Source organism: Apteryx mantelli, chromosome 30 (assembly GCF_036417845.1).
Source record: "Apteryx mantelli isolate bAptMan1 chromosome 30, bAptMan1.hap1, whole genome shotgun sequence".
Classification (NCBI taxonomy): Eukaryota; Metazoa; Chordata; class Aves; order Apterygiformes; family Apterygidae; genus Apteryx; species Apteryx mantelli.
Window position 1 is genome coordinate 4,946,581 of NC_090007.1, and position 18,860 is coordinate 4,965,440.

Genomic DNA, 18,860 nt, shown 5'->3' on the forward strand with positions numbered 1-18,860 from the left:
TTCCCTGTCTGGAGCACCCCAAACTCAGGACATCCTGACACCCCCCCTGTCTGGGACACCCCAGGACTGGCCCCATCCCAGGCACCCTGAGCCCCCATCCCGGGCACCCCCCAGGCTCCCTGCTCAGGGCACCCCAGATTCCCCCCATCCAGGGCACCCAGAGCCCCCTGCACCCAGGGCACCCAGAGCCCCCATCCAGGGCACCCCAGACCCCCCATCTAAGCCCCCTGCACCCAGGGCACCCCGAGCACCCACTGAGAGCTGGGGGGGGGTCCCCAGGTGGTTCTCACTTGTCTTTGGGGGGGATTTTGCCCCCCTGGGACCTGGGGTGGGCTGGCAGCTGTCTGTGGGTGCCGCTGTCTGGAGTCCCTGCCCTATGGGGGTGCCACTGCCCATGGGTGCCCAACGGGTCCCCCACGAGTGGATGGTCCCCGCTGGCCTGCGGTGGCCTGACCAGCCCCACGGCGCTGCCGGTGCCGACTTTGCAGTGGGGACGGAGGCCAGGCCCTGTCCTGGGGTGATCCCGCCGGGATAGGGACAAAGCGGAGGGGACGCAGCAGTGCCCAGGCGCCCTCTCCTGCCCCGCGCAGCCGGAGTCCCCAAATCGGCGGTAGAGGTGTTGACCAGCAACCTCACGCCGTGCCCGCGGTGCCGCCGTCCCCCTCCGGCAGCAGAAAGCACCGGCATCCTGCAACGGGCAATTTCTGCTGCAAAACCACCGAATCTCTAATTGCCCCCGGGGCCGGCGGCCTCATTAACGAACCACATAGGCAGCTTCGTGCCCTGTAGACCCAGCCCAAAACCCCATTCCCAGCCGCGCTTCCACCCCGGGGGGCGAGGACGCGGCAGCGGATGCCGGAGGACGCAACGGGAGCCCAGAGCCAGCGCCGGGACGTCCCAGGCGGCAACACACCGTACGTAGGCCGTGGATTCATATATAGTAAAAAGTCTTTATTAAGAAGGCTTTGAAGTCAAAAAATAAAACTCTTGATACAATTTTCATAACCGTCAAGTCAGCTCAGCAAATATATAATCAGTACTTTAGCCATGTAAGGTTAAAGGTCCGTTATTTTCTTTTTAAAATAAAATATATTTTAGTTTTTAAAATTTATTCAATAAAGTACATATTTTCCTATAAATTCCCTACATATACATAAAGAGGTAAAAAATAAAAAAATAAAACTAAAAAAAAAACAACCACAAAATAAAAAGGAGATAGAAATTTGTTTTTGTTTTTTTGCGACGTGACGTGTTCATCGTGCCCCTCTCCGTCCCACGAGGCGCCCCCGCCCCGGCCTGGCCCCTCCGGCCAAGACCCCCCCCGTCCTTTCTTAACACATTTGGGGCAGCTTTCACATTGGCAAAATAGAAGATAGACCTGTGTTACAAAAAAAATATATATATATTTATAGAACCATCGAGACTCATCCAAAAAAATAACTACATACAAAAAGAACGGACGACAAAACAATTATAATAATAATAGAATGCTTTTAAAAAAATAAAAGACAACCCTTGCGTGTCCTAAAATAAAAAGTGCAACCGGACCTTTTCGTTCTGTTTATTTAACTTTGCAAACTGAATACTGTTATTTGGAAAGGACTGTTGAAGAACAGCTGGGCTTTCTCCTCCCAGCCGCCACAGCCGGGTTAAGAGTTAAAGCTATTCTGTAAACATTTGATTTTTTTTGTTTTTTTTTTTTTCCCCTCCTCTCTCCTCTCTGCAGCTTCGCGCCCCTCTTCCTCGTCCTCGTCGTCATCGTCGTCTTCGGTCCCTTCTTCCCCAGCCCTCCCGACCCCTCTCGTTTCGGCCGTCCCTCCCGCCCCCGCAATCGTCGCCCTCCGGCTTTCCATCCGGCACGGAATAGTCACCTCTTCTCCCCCTCCCGCCCCGCGTCCCCGCTCTGATCCGTTAAATAAAAAGGTTGATTTAAACAGTTAAAAGTCCTTAAAAAGCTGTGTTGTTGGGTTGGGGGGGGGGGGGTGGGAAGGGGAGGGCCGGCCGCCCCGGCGGGCGGCTACGAGAAGATGTGGATGGCCTGGGTGGCCGGAGCGTGGCAGGCGGGACACTGGGGCTCGGCCTTGCCGCAGATGCGCATGGCGCACTCCATGCAGAAGAGGTTGTGGCCGCAGGGCACCAGGGCGGCGATCACCTCGCTCTCGAAGCACACCATGCACTCGCGCGAGCTCTTGCGGGGCCCGTCGGAGCTGCTGGAGTCGGTGGGCGAACCCGAGGCGGCCGAGACGCTGCCGGGCAGGGAGGACGAGGAGGAGTAGCCCGTGCTGTTGGAGAAGGACGAGAGCGAGCCTTGCGCGGGCAGCCAGGGCAAGGCGCTGACGGGGTCGCTCTGGATGCGGCGGGCCAGCGGGTGGTCCAGGGCCGCGCCGGCGTCGGGGAGGGTGGGCGAGTGGCGCGGCGTGGCCGCGCCGCTGTGGCGCCGCTGCGAGCCGCCCACGGAGGACGAGCAGCCGCCGAAGGCCTGCAAGGCGTTGCCGGAGCGCTCGAAGGGCGACCAGATGGTGGTGGGCGTCGTGAGGTCGAGGGCCAGGAAGTCGAAGCCGAAGTCGCACTCGTCCGAGCCCAGCGGCGCCTGCGGCTCGCCGAAGGTGAAGCCGCTGCTGGTGCTGTAGGGGCTGGTGGGGCTGGCGTCCGCCACCCGCCCGCTGTAGAAGGACTCGGTGGAGGCGCTGCCCAAGGAGCTCAGGCTGTCGTTGCGGAGGCCGGCCGAGGGCCGCCGGGCAGGGTTGGGGGCTTTGGCCCACAAGCCGGCCGCGCCGCCCTGCAGGTCGAGGCACACGTCGGTGCCGTTGGAGTGGAAGTCGTTGTCGGCGTTGACGTCGACGAAGGAGCCTGTCCGCATGGTGATGTGCGCCTCGATCTCCTCCCGAGCCCGGTCCACGTTCTCGGGCATGCCCGTCACCTCGAAGACGGGCTCCTTGTCCCGGCTGGGCGTCACGATGTAGGTGTGCGTCTGCTGCTGGATCCGCTTGATGGTGGCTCCCTTGGGCCCCACGACCAGCCCCACGACGCGGTACGGGACCCTCACCTGGATGGTGGTCTGTCCCGGCAGGTTGGGGGGTCCCTGCATGGCTCCCGTCAGCCCGTTCACTTTGTTGCGCGTCGCCCGGATCATGGAGAAGTGCTCGGCAGCCGAGAGGATCTCCCTTTTCGCCATCTCCACGTCCTCCTTCCGCCCGGTGACGATGAACACGGGCTCCTCGCCCCTGACGGGCGTCTTGATGTACGTGTTGGTCTTGGCGCGCAGGGCTTTGATTTTGCAGCCTGCAGAGCGAGGAGGAGACGGGAAAACGACAGGTCAAGGCTGAGAACTCGCTGACTCCTCTGCCCACCGCCCGGCAGGGAGAGGTGCAGAACCAGCAGGTCCCCGCAGGTCCCTTTGGTTCTGCACCTGCAGCAAACAAACAGACAAACAAGAAAAAAAACCCAAAACCCCTTGGAGAGAGAGGGGCCTCTCGGGTCAAACGCAGCCAGGAATTCACGGCTCAGCCCCAGGGTGCTGCTTGGGCTCGTCCGAGACACCTGAGCCTCCTGGCACCTGCCCACCACCTCCACCACCACCTCCCGTGGGGACCCGCTGGACGCAGGGGCCGACCCAGCACCGCTCCCAGGGGCTTGGACAACCCCGAGGGAAAGGGAGAGGCCGGGGCAGGCAGCCAACGGGGGCATCTGCCCGGCCAGAGAGACGCGCGGGAGGGAGGACGCTGAGAAAGGGAGGGAAGGAAAAGGGTCGTTTGGAGTTTGCAAATTTGTCACCGCCTCTCGGGCAGCGGCTAACCCCGGAACGGCCAGGGCAGCACCCCCAGCAGCAGCAGTGAGGGATCCGGAGGGATGGGGCACATCCGGGCTCCCCGGCACAGCCGGCTCCATTCCTGCCCCCGGCACAGCTCCCTCCAAACTCCTCTCCCCGTACGGACGTGACGCGACGCTTGGCCCCTCTGCTCCTGCCTAAAACCTCCCCGGCTGGAGGAGCCGCTCGGCGGAAGGGGCGCTAGCAAAACCCCGGACACGGCAGCACCAGCTCTCCCGTTTCTGGAAAGATCCGTTTACCCTGCACAAGCAACGGGATTCAGCGGGCAGAGCCCAGGCTGGGATGCCCGAGACCGGGCTTTCGCCGCCAGCTCTGCCTTCGCCTCGTACAACGTCGCGCGAGCGCCTGCCCCTTTCCTCCCGCGGTCCAGCTCGGTGGCGAGTCCCGGCAGCGCCCGTCCAACCGAAGGGTCCTGCTCTCCGGCCGCGGGCGCACCGCTCTTCCCTGCAGCCCCATTGCATCCGCTCTGCCTGCGCTCCAGCGCATGCACTTAATTAAATTCGCATAAGCCAGGCGCGCCGCACCAGGAGACGAGCCCGGCCGACTGCCCTCTGCTCCCGGCACGCGAGGCAGAGCCTCCGCCTCGCCTCCCGCCTCCCCACGCACCGCCCGGGCTTTGCACGGCGCCCAGCGCGTCCCCAAGCAAAGCCTGGCCCCCCCCCGGGGTGGAAGCTGAAGGAACAGAGCCAGAAGACCGTCCCTGTCCCTTGCTGCCGGTTGCAAAGATCCCCGGCGATAAACAGCCGCACGGGGCCGGGGAGAGCTCGACTCCTGGCAGACAGCCGCGGCCGACCCGGCTACAGCCGCCCGGCTGACTCCGCCGCGAACGGCGCGCTCGAGGCGCTCCTCTTCCTCCTCGCAGCCTCCCCACGAGGAAGGGCAGGGCTGCTGCGACCATCGCAAGGCTGGAAGAAGTCCAGAAGCCTCAAGAGGTTGAGGTGACTCAGCCGGGGCCAGGGGCAGAGGAGGACGTCCAGGCAGGTCCGTCCCAAGCAGGCGCATCGAGCCGCGCTCGATCTCGGCTGCCTTTCGCCACAGCCGGGGAGCGGAGCCCGAACAGGAGCCGTGCTATTCTTGGAGACCGGAGTGCAGTGCATTTACCAGGGCATTAAGGATCATGAATAATTTAAAGTAAAAAAACTGTCAAACTAGGCGAGCAGCAGCTGTTCCGGGTGTTGCATCCCGGCTTTTCGGCTGCGCTGACCCATCTGCTAGCCACATCCAGCCCATTTGCCCTGGGGATCGGGATGTGGGAGCGGGACCTGACCAGAGGAGCCGATGGGTGATAAAGGCGCGACCGAAGCCTCATGCGTGCACAGCTGTCCTTCGCTCCGAGGGAAGCACAGGGCAAGGAGGAGGCAGCTGGAGGAGGAGAGGCAGGCAAGGATGCGGTCCAAAGGAGCCCTCCGAAGACCCACCAGCCGCAGACCCCGGCGATGGCCGGGGCCGTGTGGCCTCGAGGTTGGCGCAAAGGGAAAGGGACCCGAGATGCCTCGCAGCGCCGAGGACGCGAGCCCCCGGCAGAGCAACTCCCAGCGCAGACGCAGCTCTCCTCGGTGCTGCCAAGAGGATCAACCCGATCCCCGCGGGCCAGCGCGGCACCAGGGCAACTCGGGCAGCGGAGCGACGCCGCGGCACGGCGCTCGAAACCGCAGCCGAGACCCATGGGAAGTCTCGAAGCGGTGACGAAAGCCAGCGTCCCCAGACGCCACCACTGAAAACCTCGAATGCAGCTCGCGCCAGCCCCTGCCCAGCTCCCAAAACCTCCGTTCTTGAGCTTAGAGTGGCCAAGCAGCCCGGAGGGGAACATCTCCCCTCTGCCGTCCTGCTGCCTGCAAAGGACTTGACTTGAGGTCGGGGACAGGCTCGTTCGAGGTGAATCTGGGAGGGGAACAGGGAGGTAACCAGCCAGCTACGGCTGGGGCAGCAGGAAAGCAGCCGAGCTCTCCCAACAGCTCCAAAATGGAGCAACTCTGGATTTCATACAGGTCACAGCAGAAGCATTTGGAGGTCATCTCCCAGCGCTTGTTGCAATCAAACAAGTGTTCCTCCCGCCTCGCATCGCCCCAGGGATTCGTTCCTGGCTCCAGGCAGTCGGGCAAGTCCAAATTCATCCCTTCGTGCAACCTGCTGGACTCCACCAGGCAGATGCAGGGCCGGAGAGGGCACAGAGCCGCCTGGTTCCACGCCTGCTCCCCGGGTCCGGGGAAGCCGCTGAGCAGCCGCGGGACCAGGCGGAGGAGGAATGCGGGCGGAGCAGGGTTTGTCCAGGCTTTTCCTAATTTAGGACAACAACTGGAAGGTGTATTTATGGCTGGGGGCAGCATGGGGGTGGGGGAAGCAAAGGAGCTAATGGCCCCGTCACTGGGGCAGGGCAGAGGGCAGAACCAGCCGCCGTCAAAGCCGGGCTGCTTTAAGCAAGCGTGTGTCCGGCTCCGCGAGGCTGTGTGCAGCGGGGAGCCTCCAAGTGCCGTGCTCCTCTCCCAGATTTATTCCAGCACTTGCTACAAGCTCTTTCCCTGCTCCATGGCTTGGCAAAACAAGGCCAGCATAGAAGGGGTTGGCAAAATTAAGCACAGGGCTTGCAGTCTCAAGGAGACGTAGCCCATGAGGGTTTGTCTCATTTACAGCAGAGGACAAGTGAGGGACACCAGGAGCCAAGCGACCATCTGAGATGAGTACTAAAGATGGTCTTTTGGGACCCAGCCCCGCACCAGGATCCCCGCGCAAGCTCCGCTGCCCAACTTTTCCAGGGCGCAACGTGGAAACCAAACCACATCTCTAGCCCACGGGAGCTGCTTCCTCCCACTGCTCCGATCCACTGTAAAGTGCCCATCTTGCACGAGGAGGGGATCCACGACATGGAGACCTGCACAGGCCGGCTTCTGCCTTCCTCACACATGTCCTTTGCCTCATCCCTGGGCCGACCAGCCCTGCCGTGACTGAAATCGCAGCTAGAGCTCTCCCAAAGAGACAGAAGCCCTCAAATGGCCAACGAGGCACCACATCAGGTGCTGATCAAAGCCATCGAGTCTCCTTCCCCATCTGGGTCCCCCTGACACTTTCATCGGTGACATATCCCCAGGGGAGATGCTGTTTGAGGGACTGTGGCAAAGAGATGAAGCACTGGAGATGAAATCAGACTCAGACCCGGGACTCAGTCGTTCCAAAAAGAGGGGTGCAAAGCCTGAGGGTTCATGCCAGAAAGTCAAAAAAATTTGCCAAAAGTGAAATTCTTCTCGATTTCTCTACGTGCTGGGTATGGATGTGTCCTCCACGGGCTGGAGGGGGACAACAGCCCAGCTGTGGGGCTCACGCCAGATGTGCGCCCCAACCAGAATAGTTCCCATGCTCGGCAAAGCATGGAGAGACTCTCCAGCAGAGCAGCCGAGGGGGAGCACCAGGTGCCCCAAGGCAGAACCTCCCCAGGCCTTTAGGCAACCTGGTTTCCAGAGCCAACGGCAGCAGCAAGGCTCCCACGGATCGGCCCCGTTGGCTCTGCTCCAGCGATTCCACCAGCTCTCTGCTGGGAAAGTTGTTCGGGCCGGGGGGACGTGGCGGCGCAGCACGGCACGGCAAGGCTGTCCCTCGCCCCGCTCGGCCAGGCGGGCCGCGCCGGCGGCACCGACCGCACCGACGCTAGCGCGGAGCTCGTGGCCGGCGCGCGACGGAGGAAGAGTTGGCACGGCTGCTCCTTCCCAGCCCTTCCTAAGGGCAAAGCCAGAAACCCGGGTTAAAAATTAAAGGGGTGCCCGGCTCGGCCAGCTCCACCCTGCTCAAACAAGCAGGGCAGGAACGACGCACCCGGCCGGCACGCAGGCGGGATGGGGACGTCCCAGTGGGGATGCTCGCAGAGGCGAGCGGGGTCCCCTCGCTGCCCGCAACCGCCAGGTCCCCTGCAAAGGTGCTGGGAGTTTCCTAGCCTTAAAAACGGAGGCACGGGAAGGGGAAGCCGCTCGCCCGCAGCCCCGTCAGCACTCAAGCCAGGAATAGCGCTCGCGCGGCTCAACCCAAGGAGCTTTTATCGGCACGACAAGCAGCCGGGCGCTCGGGGACGCGGCGGGAGCGGAGCTCGCCCACCCGGGAGGCGGCAGCGCCACGGCTGGTCCACGCGGCCCCACCAGCCCACGGGCATCAACCAGGGACCAACCAGTCCTGCCATGTCTCCCAGGACCTAACTGCAACCCAGGAGCTGGTGGCTGGTCCCTGCCTGCCGCAGGGGCTTCCAGGCAGCCGGTCCCTGGCTGCAATGCCGTAAAAGTCACAGCTACAAGCGGGAGAGAAACCGGGCAGGTTCCCGGCGCTCTGATTTCGCAAAGCATTTAAACACACTCTGAGCAGTGAGCTGAGGGTCTGCAAACACATGCCACCTCGTAGGTAGGACCTCCATCCTCCATCCAGTCCTCACGCTAGCAAGCGGCTAAGCTGAGGCTGCTCTTTCCCACGCAACCTAGGCGGCTCCGAGATGCCAAAACCTATGGCCAAGCGCCCCAAAATGTGCCTAGCGGACCCCAGATATCCAGCCTTATCCACGCTGCGCGCCACACACGTGGTTTAACTGGCAACCTGCAACTGGGGGAGTAAACTGTACCGGTAAGAGACATTTTTATATTTCTTCTATCAGTCTCAACACGCCCCCACCCAAGCACGCTGTGAAAACCCCCATCCCAGATGGCTGCATCCATCTGAAGTCCACGCAGAGCCGAGTGCAGCCCCGCCGGAAAGGAGGCCGGGCTCAACGCCGGACCCTACCACCGGCGTGCCCTCGCCCCGTCGCTAGATAAAGCGCCTCGTCTCAACCCCGTGGAAGCGGTTGGCGTTCCCGTGTTTTAGCTTGCCGGGGGTGGCCGAGGGCCGACGTGCAGCACTAATTACACGTTACGAGGGAGGAGGGAAACGAGGTGCCAGACTTTGCTACAAGTCTAAGAATAAGGTGGCTTTGAAAGCAGGTTTCCGTTGTCCCCCCTCCAAAAAGAGGCAGATCCAGGGGAGATGCAGGCGGAACAGAACCCTTCTCACTGCGTTTGCTCCAGCTTGGGTTTCACTGGAGCCTGGGAGTCACTCAGTCTCCGAGTTACGGCTCTTTGGGAGAGCTCCGAACCCCCCAGGGGCCAAATTCATGGCAACCAGAGGCACCTGCTCAGCTGCAAGCAACCAACCTCATCCTGGGGGTTTCAGGCACGCACAGCCCTGCCAAGTCCCCAGACGTCACACCACCGCCCAGCTCTGCCCGCAGAGACGCCACCAGACGGGTGCACATTGGATGCTCCTCTCCCAATCCTCCCGTCTCCAGCCTCGCAGGCTCACCCCCCTCTCTCCCTCCCTCCGTTGTCAGCTATGAGCTCCGCTCTGCCGGCCGCGTGTGGCTCCCGACATGCTTTGCTTTGTAAAACTGCTCTACGGATCTGCAACACAACAGTGCTCTGGACCCTTCTTGCCCACCTGGCTCTAGGGTTGAGAAATCACCAGCAGCTTAGGACAAGACACAGCAACTCCCCAGGGATTCTCCCCAGGACGAGGCAGTGATGGAGGCAGCAGGGCTGTGACAGCCCTGCTCACCATGTCTTCCGGGTAGAGGAGGAACACGGGGCAGGAAGAGGTCCCAATGTAGCATTTCCCTTCCAAAACCAGGCTGTGATGGTAGAGGGAGCTGATGATGAAAGTCCCACCACACAGATGTGGGTGAATTCAGCTGGAAAGGTTTAGGATAACCCCTGGTCCAAGCTGTTACCCCATCACACCACCCATGGTCACCTACCCCAACCGCAGCTGACAGAAGGGACCACAGGGAAAACCCAGGGTTGGGGCTGAGCAGCTCACGAAGGGCCCAAGTGTCTTTGCTTGAGAAGGGCTGGTGGGGCCACACGGGGGCTGCTTTGAGCCCAGCCTCCGTCACTCCAGGCTCATGCGGGGAGGAAGGCGGCTGGTCTCCCTGAGCATCATCTCCTGGCACCACCACCAAAGAAGGGTTCACCCTCTGCCAGGACACAGCCCAGGCACAGTCAGATCAGGGCTGCAACTACCGCAAGAGCCCATGAAAACCAGCAGAGCACAGCCTGGGGCAGAGGGCTGGAAAGTGCCTCTCCACCCGGGCCTGGCGTTAACTCAAGCAACAGGTAAGAGAAAAACCCCATTGCAGCACGCGACACCCTGCTGACCTCTTCGCTGGTCCCAAGTATGGCTTGGCCAAAGCCCGCTTTGACGCAGCGTGGCTTCCTCCACACATGGGCTGCCCTTCTGGACAATGCCAGCTGATTACCCTGGCCCACGGCTGGGCCACAGCTCCATTTGTACATGGAGCTTTGCACAAGGCTTGCAGTACCCAACTCCAAGCTACAAAAACCCAAGGAGCAACCAGGAGGAGTCTTTGGTGGCATTAACCAGCAGGGCTGCTCCCTTCTCAGCACCAGAGCAGACTAACACCTCGCACTGAGCCCTCTGGAATGTGCTACGTGCTGGGAAAAGACATTGCACCTCCTCTTTGACAGTTCTCCAGCCTCTCCTTCCCGTCTCAGGCCCTGCATTATGGAGCTCCCAATTCCCCTCGTTGCAGGCAAACAGCACCAGCATGGGGTGTGCCAGGACTCGGGGCCAGACGTGGAGAAGAACACGTTGCGCCTCCATCACATCTCATCTCCCCTCTCGCTGAGCCCTTCTTTCCACCTCCCTGCAAACAGTAATTAATTCATCCTCGCAACACCACTGCGGGAGGCAGGCACATCGCACCTTTGCTTCTTCTCCAGACACTGGGAGAAACGAGGCAGGGAGGCTGGGCTCTTCGCCTGAGGCCAGAGAGGAGGAAGCTGGTGCCGGAGCCAAGATTCACAGGCAGATACTTCAGCGATCGCATCAATCCGTGCTACCCACTTCAGGAGTTTCTGGCTCTGCTAAGACCAAGAGAGGTGGGAGGAGGCAGCCAGGTCAGCCTAAAAGGATGTGGCATGGTGGGCAGAGGGCAGGACAGAGACGCAGCCCAGGGCTCAGAAAGAAGAGAAAATTCATCGGCAGGCCCAGCAACACGCCGCAAGTTTACAGATGCTCAGGCTGGCCCAGAAACTGAGGCCGGCGGTCTCTGTGCATCCTCCAAGCGCTGAAACACCCGCTACGCTCTGGCGGAGAGGAGAGCTGCTGGATTTCATCCTTCCCTACATCTTCCTTCAAGCACCCCAGCGTCTTCTATAAACAGCAACTTTCCCAAATCCTTTGCAAAGCCAAGAACAGTCCCTGCATCACAGATGGGGAAGCTGAGCCCAGCAGAGAAGCAGCGGCTGGCTCGGGCTCACGAGAGGCGCTTGGGGTAAGAGCCGAGCTCAGAGCCCTTTGGCTGCTCTGGCTACCATCACCCTCTTGGCTTCATCAAGGCAGAAGATGTTGGAAACATCTCCACCAGAAGCACCAATGAAACCTGGACACCAGGGAGACAACCCCGGCACGGTGTTGACACTGAGACCAGGGCGACTCTGCAATGCCCAACCCATCGGGTGCTCCACATCTCCCCCATCCCTGGCACAAGTTTTATTATTGTTATTACTCTATTTTTGCTGGTTAGGAAGATCAGCCCACATCACCGCAATTAATGCCCACAGCACTTCGTGGAGACGGTCCCTCCCACGGCAAGACTCATGAACGGGCTTGCATGCAAAGGCAGACCACAGAAGCCTGCTTGGCCACGTTGCCTTTCGGCAGTCGCGCGGGGCCATCTGAAGCAACCAGGAGGTGGAGGGACGAAAAGGGCCTCGGATCCCGGCTCGCACACACCGCTTCACCCCGTCACCACCGCCGATCCGGACGAGGGCTCATGGCAACGCTCTCTCCAACTCAGTCAAGAAAAAGCTGGTCTGCTTTACACAAAGACTTACTTAATGAGCTGCTGCTACCTGCTGGAAAGGATTAAATTGATAGATCTGGGGGAGAAAAAGCAAAGAAAAAAAGAGGAGAATAGGAGAAATCACGGCCAACGCCCTTTGTCACGCATGGGCCTGGCCAGGACAGCCTTGTGTCAGTCTGATGGAGAAAGCACTGTCCAACCGCACTGTGGTCTCATCTGCTAGGGCCTTCCACCCGTGTTAATATTCATCCCGACAGAAGTGACAGGGCTGCTGGGACAAGCAGACGGGTCCCCAAAGCCCTCCAAGAGCCATTTACCTGCACACACCCCACTGCCGGCTTGCACAAAAGCTCACAAACCCGCAGCCTCACCTTGCAGCTCAGGATTGTCCCCAAACCCTCCCTCGAGACCACTTGGAGGGTCACAGCCTGATCAGGGCAGGTATCCACAGCTGCTCAGGCTGTGCCACCTTGGTCCCCCACCCCGTGGCTGGCTGTCACTCCCCAGATGCCACCGGCACCATCTCATCCGAGCGTCCTCGGAGCACGGCGTTCCTCAGACTCGTTTCCTTTGTTACCGCAGCCGCGGGAGCAGAGGGGAGGGCGCAGAACCGGAGCGGCAGCCCGGGGAGGCACGGGTCGCAGCGGTCCCGGCCCCGAGCAGCGAGCCACGGACTCGACCGGCCTTGCCCCGGCGCGGAGAGACTCTTCCAGGCCACCTGGTTTCCGAGCCTTTGCCCCCTCCTCGGCTCCAAGCGCAGCACCGAGTGCCCACCGCAGCCGGGACACCCCAGGCCAGAAAAAGCAAAAGCAACCTGTTTTGCATATAAACAAGCAAAATGGGGGCCTCTCCCTCCACCAAAATGTCAGTTAAATAAAACCATTTAGCTTGGTCTTAATCCCCTGCAGGTTAGTGCTATGGCCTGCTACTCTCCCGGGATTCTGCTTTCCTGGAGTGACAAGGACACGATTTAAGGGGATCGGACCCTATCCCACATTATCACAAGCAGCGTATTTCACCCCTGGAATGATTTCAGTGCCAACGAACCACGCCGAAAGCTGCTTCTCCAAGAGGGCCGGGGCAGCAGCAGGTAGCTCCGTCCCGCCACCGGCCCCAGGGCCCCTCCGTGGCCCGCAATGCCCCACGTCGCCCCTCCTCGCTACACGTCCCCCCCCCCGGCAATGCAACATTCATCTCTTTTGCAGCGCTTTTCCGTGAGCCCCGCCAGCCCGCAGCGCTTCGCGAGCACCCAAACCCCGCACGAGGCGTCCGGGGGCAGGGACCTCCACAGACATTTAACTCGCTAGGGTCACGCCGGGCTCCAACTAATCCAAAACGGCTCCGAAAAAGGGTGCGGACTGACAGCTCGTGACCCTGATCCATCTGACGGGAGTAGTCAGCAATGGTCTTGCAGCCTCCCTGAATTTGCACATTTTCCAGCGGAGCCGCGGACCCTTTTATCACTTTACTTTTTAGCTCTTGGACCCCAAGGCATCCCCAGGGCAGGGAGGTTTTTGCAGCTGCCAGGCCACTCCTCTGCGGTCCCCCAACGCGCATCCCCATCCCGCCCGGAGAAAAGCAGCCCGGTGCCGTTCCCGAGCGGGGCAGCGGCGAGCTGCTCCGCTCCAGCTCCTCCAAGCCCACGGCTTCGGCCATGGCGCTCTCCTCCTGCACGCGGCTCCCGAAGCCTGGCGGGACCCCGGGCCCAGCCGGCGGAGCCCAGAAAGTTGGGCAGCCGGGGCCGGCCGGCGTGCGCGGCGCTGGCTCCGAAGGCGGCGCAGGCCAATGGGAAGCGCGGAGCATGATGTCACCACGCTAATCACAGCATGGCTCTGGCTAACAAAGAGAACAATGAGGCTGCCCAGGCGCCCCGCTTCCAGGGGCCCGGGCGACCCCCGGCCCCCCAGCACCCCCCGGCCGGCTGGGGGGCAAGGAGGGAGCCGCCGTCGTCGTCGTCACCGTCGCCGTCTGTCGTCGCTGCCGCCAGGCCCCGGCCAGGTCAAGGCGGGCGGCGGGGTGCGAGAGTTGAGCAACGGGAAAACGCCCCGGAGGTCACGCTCCCCCCTGGGCAAAACCAGCCAGTTCTTGCTGGATCGCTGCCCTAAGCAAGTTCCCCCCACCCTTTTTTGCCCCCCCCCTCCGTAAATAGGGGGTCCTTGGCTCTAAGGGGAAACCGAGGCGAAAGCCTATTCTGGATTTCCTCGAGACAAAGCCCACGCTCGGCACGCACGCCCAGCGAGAGGGCTGAGGCGTGCCCGCGTGTCCTTCGGTGACAGATTTGTGCAAGGAGGGCTCCCCCCCCCCCCCATCGCATATCCGAAGAGTTTCACATATTTTAAATGAGCCCACAGAACCGACGAATATCCTTTACACACACGGAGCCTGAAACACCAAGCGTTACCCCGAGCGAGGGGGAGAGCTGGGGGGGGGGGGGAGGCGAAAAAAGGAGGGCAGCAACTAAAATAAAATTAAAGCTTCTTCACCCATTTCGGGTCCTTCTCTAACTAGCCTGCTTCTTTGCGCTTGCAAGAAGTCCGGCAAATCCTGAGAACTTTCTGCATGCAGCAGGGGTTTATTCACCCGTGCCGTACGGCCGGCCTACACAGTTTAATTAATCTTTGCAAAGGTTGCATTAAAAAAAAAAAAAGAAAGAAAGAAAAAAAAACACGGCACAAAGAGCGGCGGCTTCCTCGTAAAACGCAAGCGGGCGGCCGCAGGAGGAGTCGGAGGGGCGAGGGATTTATTCCCAGCAAGTTTCCGCCTCCACGCTGCCGCGGCACAAAGAAACAAAGCCCCAGAACTGACCCAAATAGCAGCCGGGCCCCGGGCGGGCACATCCCTGCCCCGACGGGGGGGTCCGGTCCCGGAGGGAACCGAAGCGGCTGCAAGGGGGGGGGGTGGCGGCGCCGCCGGGGCGCCCGCGGACAAAGGCGGCGGCGGCGGCGGCGCCGGGCCGGGCCGGGCCGGGCGCGTTACCTTGGCGGCCCACGATCTCGGCGACGTGCTCGGAGCTGGGCACGGGCACGCACTCCGTCATGTTCACGCTCTTCTTCCTGCCGCCCAGGATGCTCATCTGCTCGGCCAGCAGCGCGCCGGGCGCGCCCAGGTGCGGCGCGAAGGTGCCGAAGGCGGCGGGCGGCGAGGCGGCGCCGGCGGCCCGGGGGCTCCCGCCCGGCTCCGGCTCGGCCAGCGCCGCCTCCGCCGCCTCGCCCGCCTCCTCCAGCCCCAGCAGCGAGAGCTGGTCCAGGGCGAACCTCAGGGCGGCGGCTTCGTCCTGCGGCGGCCCCTCCCGCTCCCGCTCCGGCTCGGGCTCCGGCGGCTCCTGCGCGGCGGGCGGCGGCGGGCTGAGCAGCGCCAGGCGGCGCGGCGGGCGGCGGGCGGCCTCGCCGCCGTCGGGCTGGTAGATGGAGCCGGGCATGGCGGCGAGCGGCGGCCGGGCCGGGCCCGGGCCGGGGGCGGTGCCGCTGCCGGAGCCGGTGCCGCTGCCCCGCCGCGCGCCGCCTTTGTGCGCGCGCCGCCCGCGCCCCCCGCAGCGCAGCGCAGCGCAGCGCGGCTGCCGCGGCCGCGCGCCGCCCCCCGCCCCGCCCCGCCGCGCGCCGCCGCCCCGCCCCCCGACGTCACCCGCCCCCACAATGGGCGCGCCCCGCGCATGCGCCCCGCCGCCGCCGCGCCCCCTCCCCTCCCCTCCCCTCCCCGGGCCCGGCAGGAAGGGGCCGGGCGCCGCCGCCGCCGGGCACGGGGGGGGGGGGAAGGGAAGGACCGGCCGCGCGGCAAACGCGGGGAGCAAGCACAGCTTTCCCCCCCCCCCCCGACAAAAAAAAAAGCGAGCTGGCCCCTACCGGTAACGGGAGAGCAGACACTCCGCACGGCATGCAGAGACCTGAGACAACTCATCGCACTGTTAGCGCCCCGCCGCAGCCAGGCAGCGCTGACCCCGCTCCGCGGAGCGGCGAACCGAGCTCAACCTGCAGGCAGCGCAAGGTTAAGAGCTGACACCGCTGCCGTCCCCCCTCCAAGACACCCACCGCGCACCTGCGCCCGCGTTCACGAGAAGTGACGGGGCGGCCCGCGACGCGCCCGGGCACCCGGCTGCTCGGAGCGTTTAAAGCGCGTCTCCCGCGCCAAGGCTCTACGCGGAGACGCGGTGTGCAGGCCGCCCGCGCTCCCACGCGCCGGCTTAGGCTCTGCTCGGAGGCTCAACCTGCGCCAGGCGCAGCAGCGCGCAGCAACTTTTACCTCGAGGCACATTTAAGGGTGGGCAGGGAGCAGCCGAGTCTCTCCGCTCCCCTCCGCGCTGCTCTGGGGGCCGCGCATCCCCGTCAAAGCTGCGGCCGCAGGGCCACGCTCCTTCCCTGTACGGCCAGCTCTAGGCTGGGTCTAACACCAAGTCTTTGCTATAGCAAAGATGCAGCCTGCCCCTCATTTGGGCCAATACCTCACCAGCGATGCAAAACCAGAGGGAGTTAGGAGCCGGGAGGCAAGGGGTCGCCTTCTGCCCTTGTTCAGGACAGCAAAATGCCTGCTGTTGTAAGGGGAACTTAGCAGTTCTTCATTGCACCTGGAAGTGGAGTCTTTTCTTTTCCTTCCCTTCCACATATACCAAGATCTCATGAAATTTAGTGTGCGTTTGAGGGTGCAGAGCTACACCTTCCAGCCTGACATCCAAAAAGCTCCCTGAATGACTCGTTCCAGACATAAAATAGTTCTTTATCACCCAAGCCAACTCTGAGCTTTCCTCTTCCAGCCAATACCCTTTTGGTCAACAAAAAAAGGTGGTTTTTTTAAAGTGGCTGTCCACCCGTTTTCACCGTTTCTGCAGAGTATGAGGTGGGAGCCATCACATATTCTTGTCTTGTAGGCAACCCACAGCGACGCTTTCAGCCTCCACTTCTGGAGGCAGCTGATCAGTTCTGCCGCTGTTTTACCAGAGAAAAAATTTCCTTCTTCTTTAGTGGTCAAAATACATTTAAGTTACAAAAGTTAAGAGAACAGTTCAAAAAAATCTTCAGGTTCACTTTCAGTCCTTTCTCCCAGCTTTTTTTTTTTCTTCTAGGCCTGCATTCACTAGGTCCTTTAGTTCATATTTTGCAAAAGTCATTTTATTCAAAATCCATTTCTGCTCCAGATCCACAAAAACTTCAGCAGCTAAAACTCCCCTGAGACCACAGAGATCTCGACCCTTTTCCAAACTTCCCTTGCTGGAAAGCCACCACAGCAGATAGCCCTTTTAACAGTTTCTCTCCCAGCAGATAAAGGCAATCGGCTCCCTGCAAAACAATTACCTCCAAAGCATTTGTTCCACCCGGGCCATTGCTTTAAAGGGAATTTTCACAAACTGAGCTTTAAAACACCTTTCCTGGCAGTGATGGCACATTAATTCACTGTAATGATACCAAGATCAAGTATTAGCTCTCCCACTACCTCAAATGTCCAAATTCCCTGCTCAAATTCCAAAGTCCAATTCTCAAGCCTAATTTTCTCCATTTTCAAGTAATCGTCTCCCCCAATCACTGTCTCTGGGACTATTTCAACAATTCATCTTGGGTTTTTTTTTTTAAATCACGAGAACTATCAGTGTCTGGCCTAAAACCCCTCAGTTCAGAACGCCAACTCCGCTCCCGCATTTCACAGTTCCTATTAAACATTAACTTCTGCTGCTCGGGGGCCTCAACACAGGAGCCGCACGGCCAGTTCTTGCGCTTCCAAGCTTTGCCATCCAGTTGATGACTTGACTCCCCTTTTCCTCTGCGGAATGAGGGTCTTTCACCCGGTACTTCTGATTCTCTGAATGGTTCATCTTAAATTTCTAAGTAATCTTTCTACCAGGGTAACAGCATTTAGAGCAACTGCCTCCCTTACTTTTTTCCATTTCTCTTACCCGGCAATTACATCAACGTCTTCTGGCTGCTGAAGTTTCATGAACCAGATTTGAAGTTTCCACTCCCTCCTGTTTCACCTTCCGAGGTCTTGGTAGCAAGTTTGACCAGCTGTTTGTTTTTTTCTCCTGGTTGGTTCCTGCAAAGTGGCTGTAGCCATTTCTAGGCTTTTCACGAAGCATTCCCGGCTCAGTGTCACCAAGATCAGTCAGCAGCCACACACCAGCCCTTCCCCGGGTCTTCAGGTCTTACACAGCTCCTGGAGTCCTCTCCGCTCAGAATCCTTTTCCCCTTTTTAGTCCTCGCACCACAAGTAGTTCAGAGAACTGGCAGGCTCCAGACTGGTTATGAAGAGCTCGTGCTTACTGCGGATTGAAGCCACTTCCCTAGGGACAGATTTGGCAAAACCCGCAGCTTCAGGCCACACCAGTTGGCTGTGAGACGCAGCTCCCCTCTCATTTCCCCAAATATTTAATCTGGTAAGTTAAAACACTTGACTAAACTACTAAAAACAGTGGGGTTTCCATTACTTGAGATAGAATCATACAACCTCTCTTCTGAGCCATTCTGATTTCCAGAAAGTGTAGAAAACTATCATTAGCAACCAGCACCATGTCTCACTTAGCTTCTCTGGGCCATCTGTATGAAGGTAGAAGGCTGCAACTGCAGCTTGAGCCTGTCTAAACTACTCCCTATGTCCTCGCTGCAACTCAACTACCGCAGCAAAGCTGACCAAAACACTCCTTGTCTCCACCACAGGCCGTCACATCTCCACGAGACAAGCCCACGGGCTTTCAAACTCACCTGAAAAGCTGCAGCTTTTGCCCCAAACATTTCCATTTCTGCCTCCAGTACTCTTAGTCGTCCTGGGAAATCACTAAATCAACTCCAGCAACACCTAGAGAAACTGCCAGTTCTAATTTTAAGTACTTCTGGCAAACCTGGCTTGTAGATATTATGTCTCTGATCTGTTCCATATTCAGCAGAACTAGCTCACACTTTCTTCTTTCCTTAGATTCTTAATTCCACTCATGACACCAAGCCGTCTTTTTTTTTTTTTTTTTTTAAACCAAGTCACTAGCAGATTCTTAAAGGACCCATTTCTTCCCTTAACGGAGAAAAAGGATTATACAAATTGGACATATTCCTTGGCACAATTCCATTTCCTTATCAAAAAGCCCAACCAAACAGAAGGTCCAACTGCCCTGAACACAACAGAACAGAGGCGGCACTCACGTGTTGTCTCCAACCTGTCTCGCCAGTCCATCTCAGGAGCTTTCCCCACCTCCTCTGAGGGTTCATTCACCACTGCTTGTGCTGTCTGAAA

The 18,860-nt window shown here is 60.1% G+C and overlaps 1 protein-coding gene across 1 annotated transcript; it reads right to left on the reverse strand.

The window, feature by feature from the left end:
* Positions 1 to 1,788: 1,788 nt before the first annotated feature.
* Positions 1,789 to 15,075, reverse strand: MEX3D (mex-3 RNA binding family member D). The gene is made up of 2 exons (XM_067312648.1): positions 14,634 to 15,075; positions 1,789 to 3,282 (listed from the first exon to the last, which is right to left on the reverse strand). The coding sequence occupies exons 1-2, from the start codon at positions 15,073 to 15,075 to the stop codon at positions 2,018 to 2,020; spliced, it is 1,707 nt and encodes a 568-aa protein (XP_067168749.1). The 3' UTR covers positions 1,789 to 2,017.
* Positions 15,076 to 18,860: the final 3,785 nt, after the last annotated feature.

Bases quoted from the DNA above. Each gene is read 5' to 3' on its own strand.
- MEX3D (XM_067312648.1), bottom strand. From the start codon at position 15,075: ATGCCCGGCTCCATCTACCAGCCCGACGGCGGCGAGGCCGCCCGCCGC. The intron at 3,283-14,633 runs GTAACGCGCCCG...CTCGCTCTGCAG, and splicing joins CGAGATCGTGGGCCGCCAAG to GCTGCAAAATCAAAGCCCTG.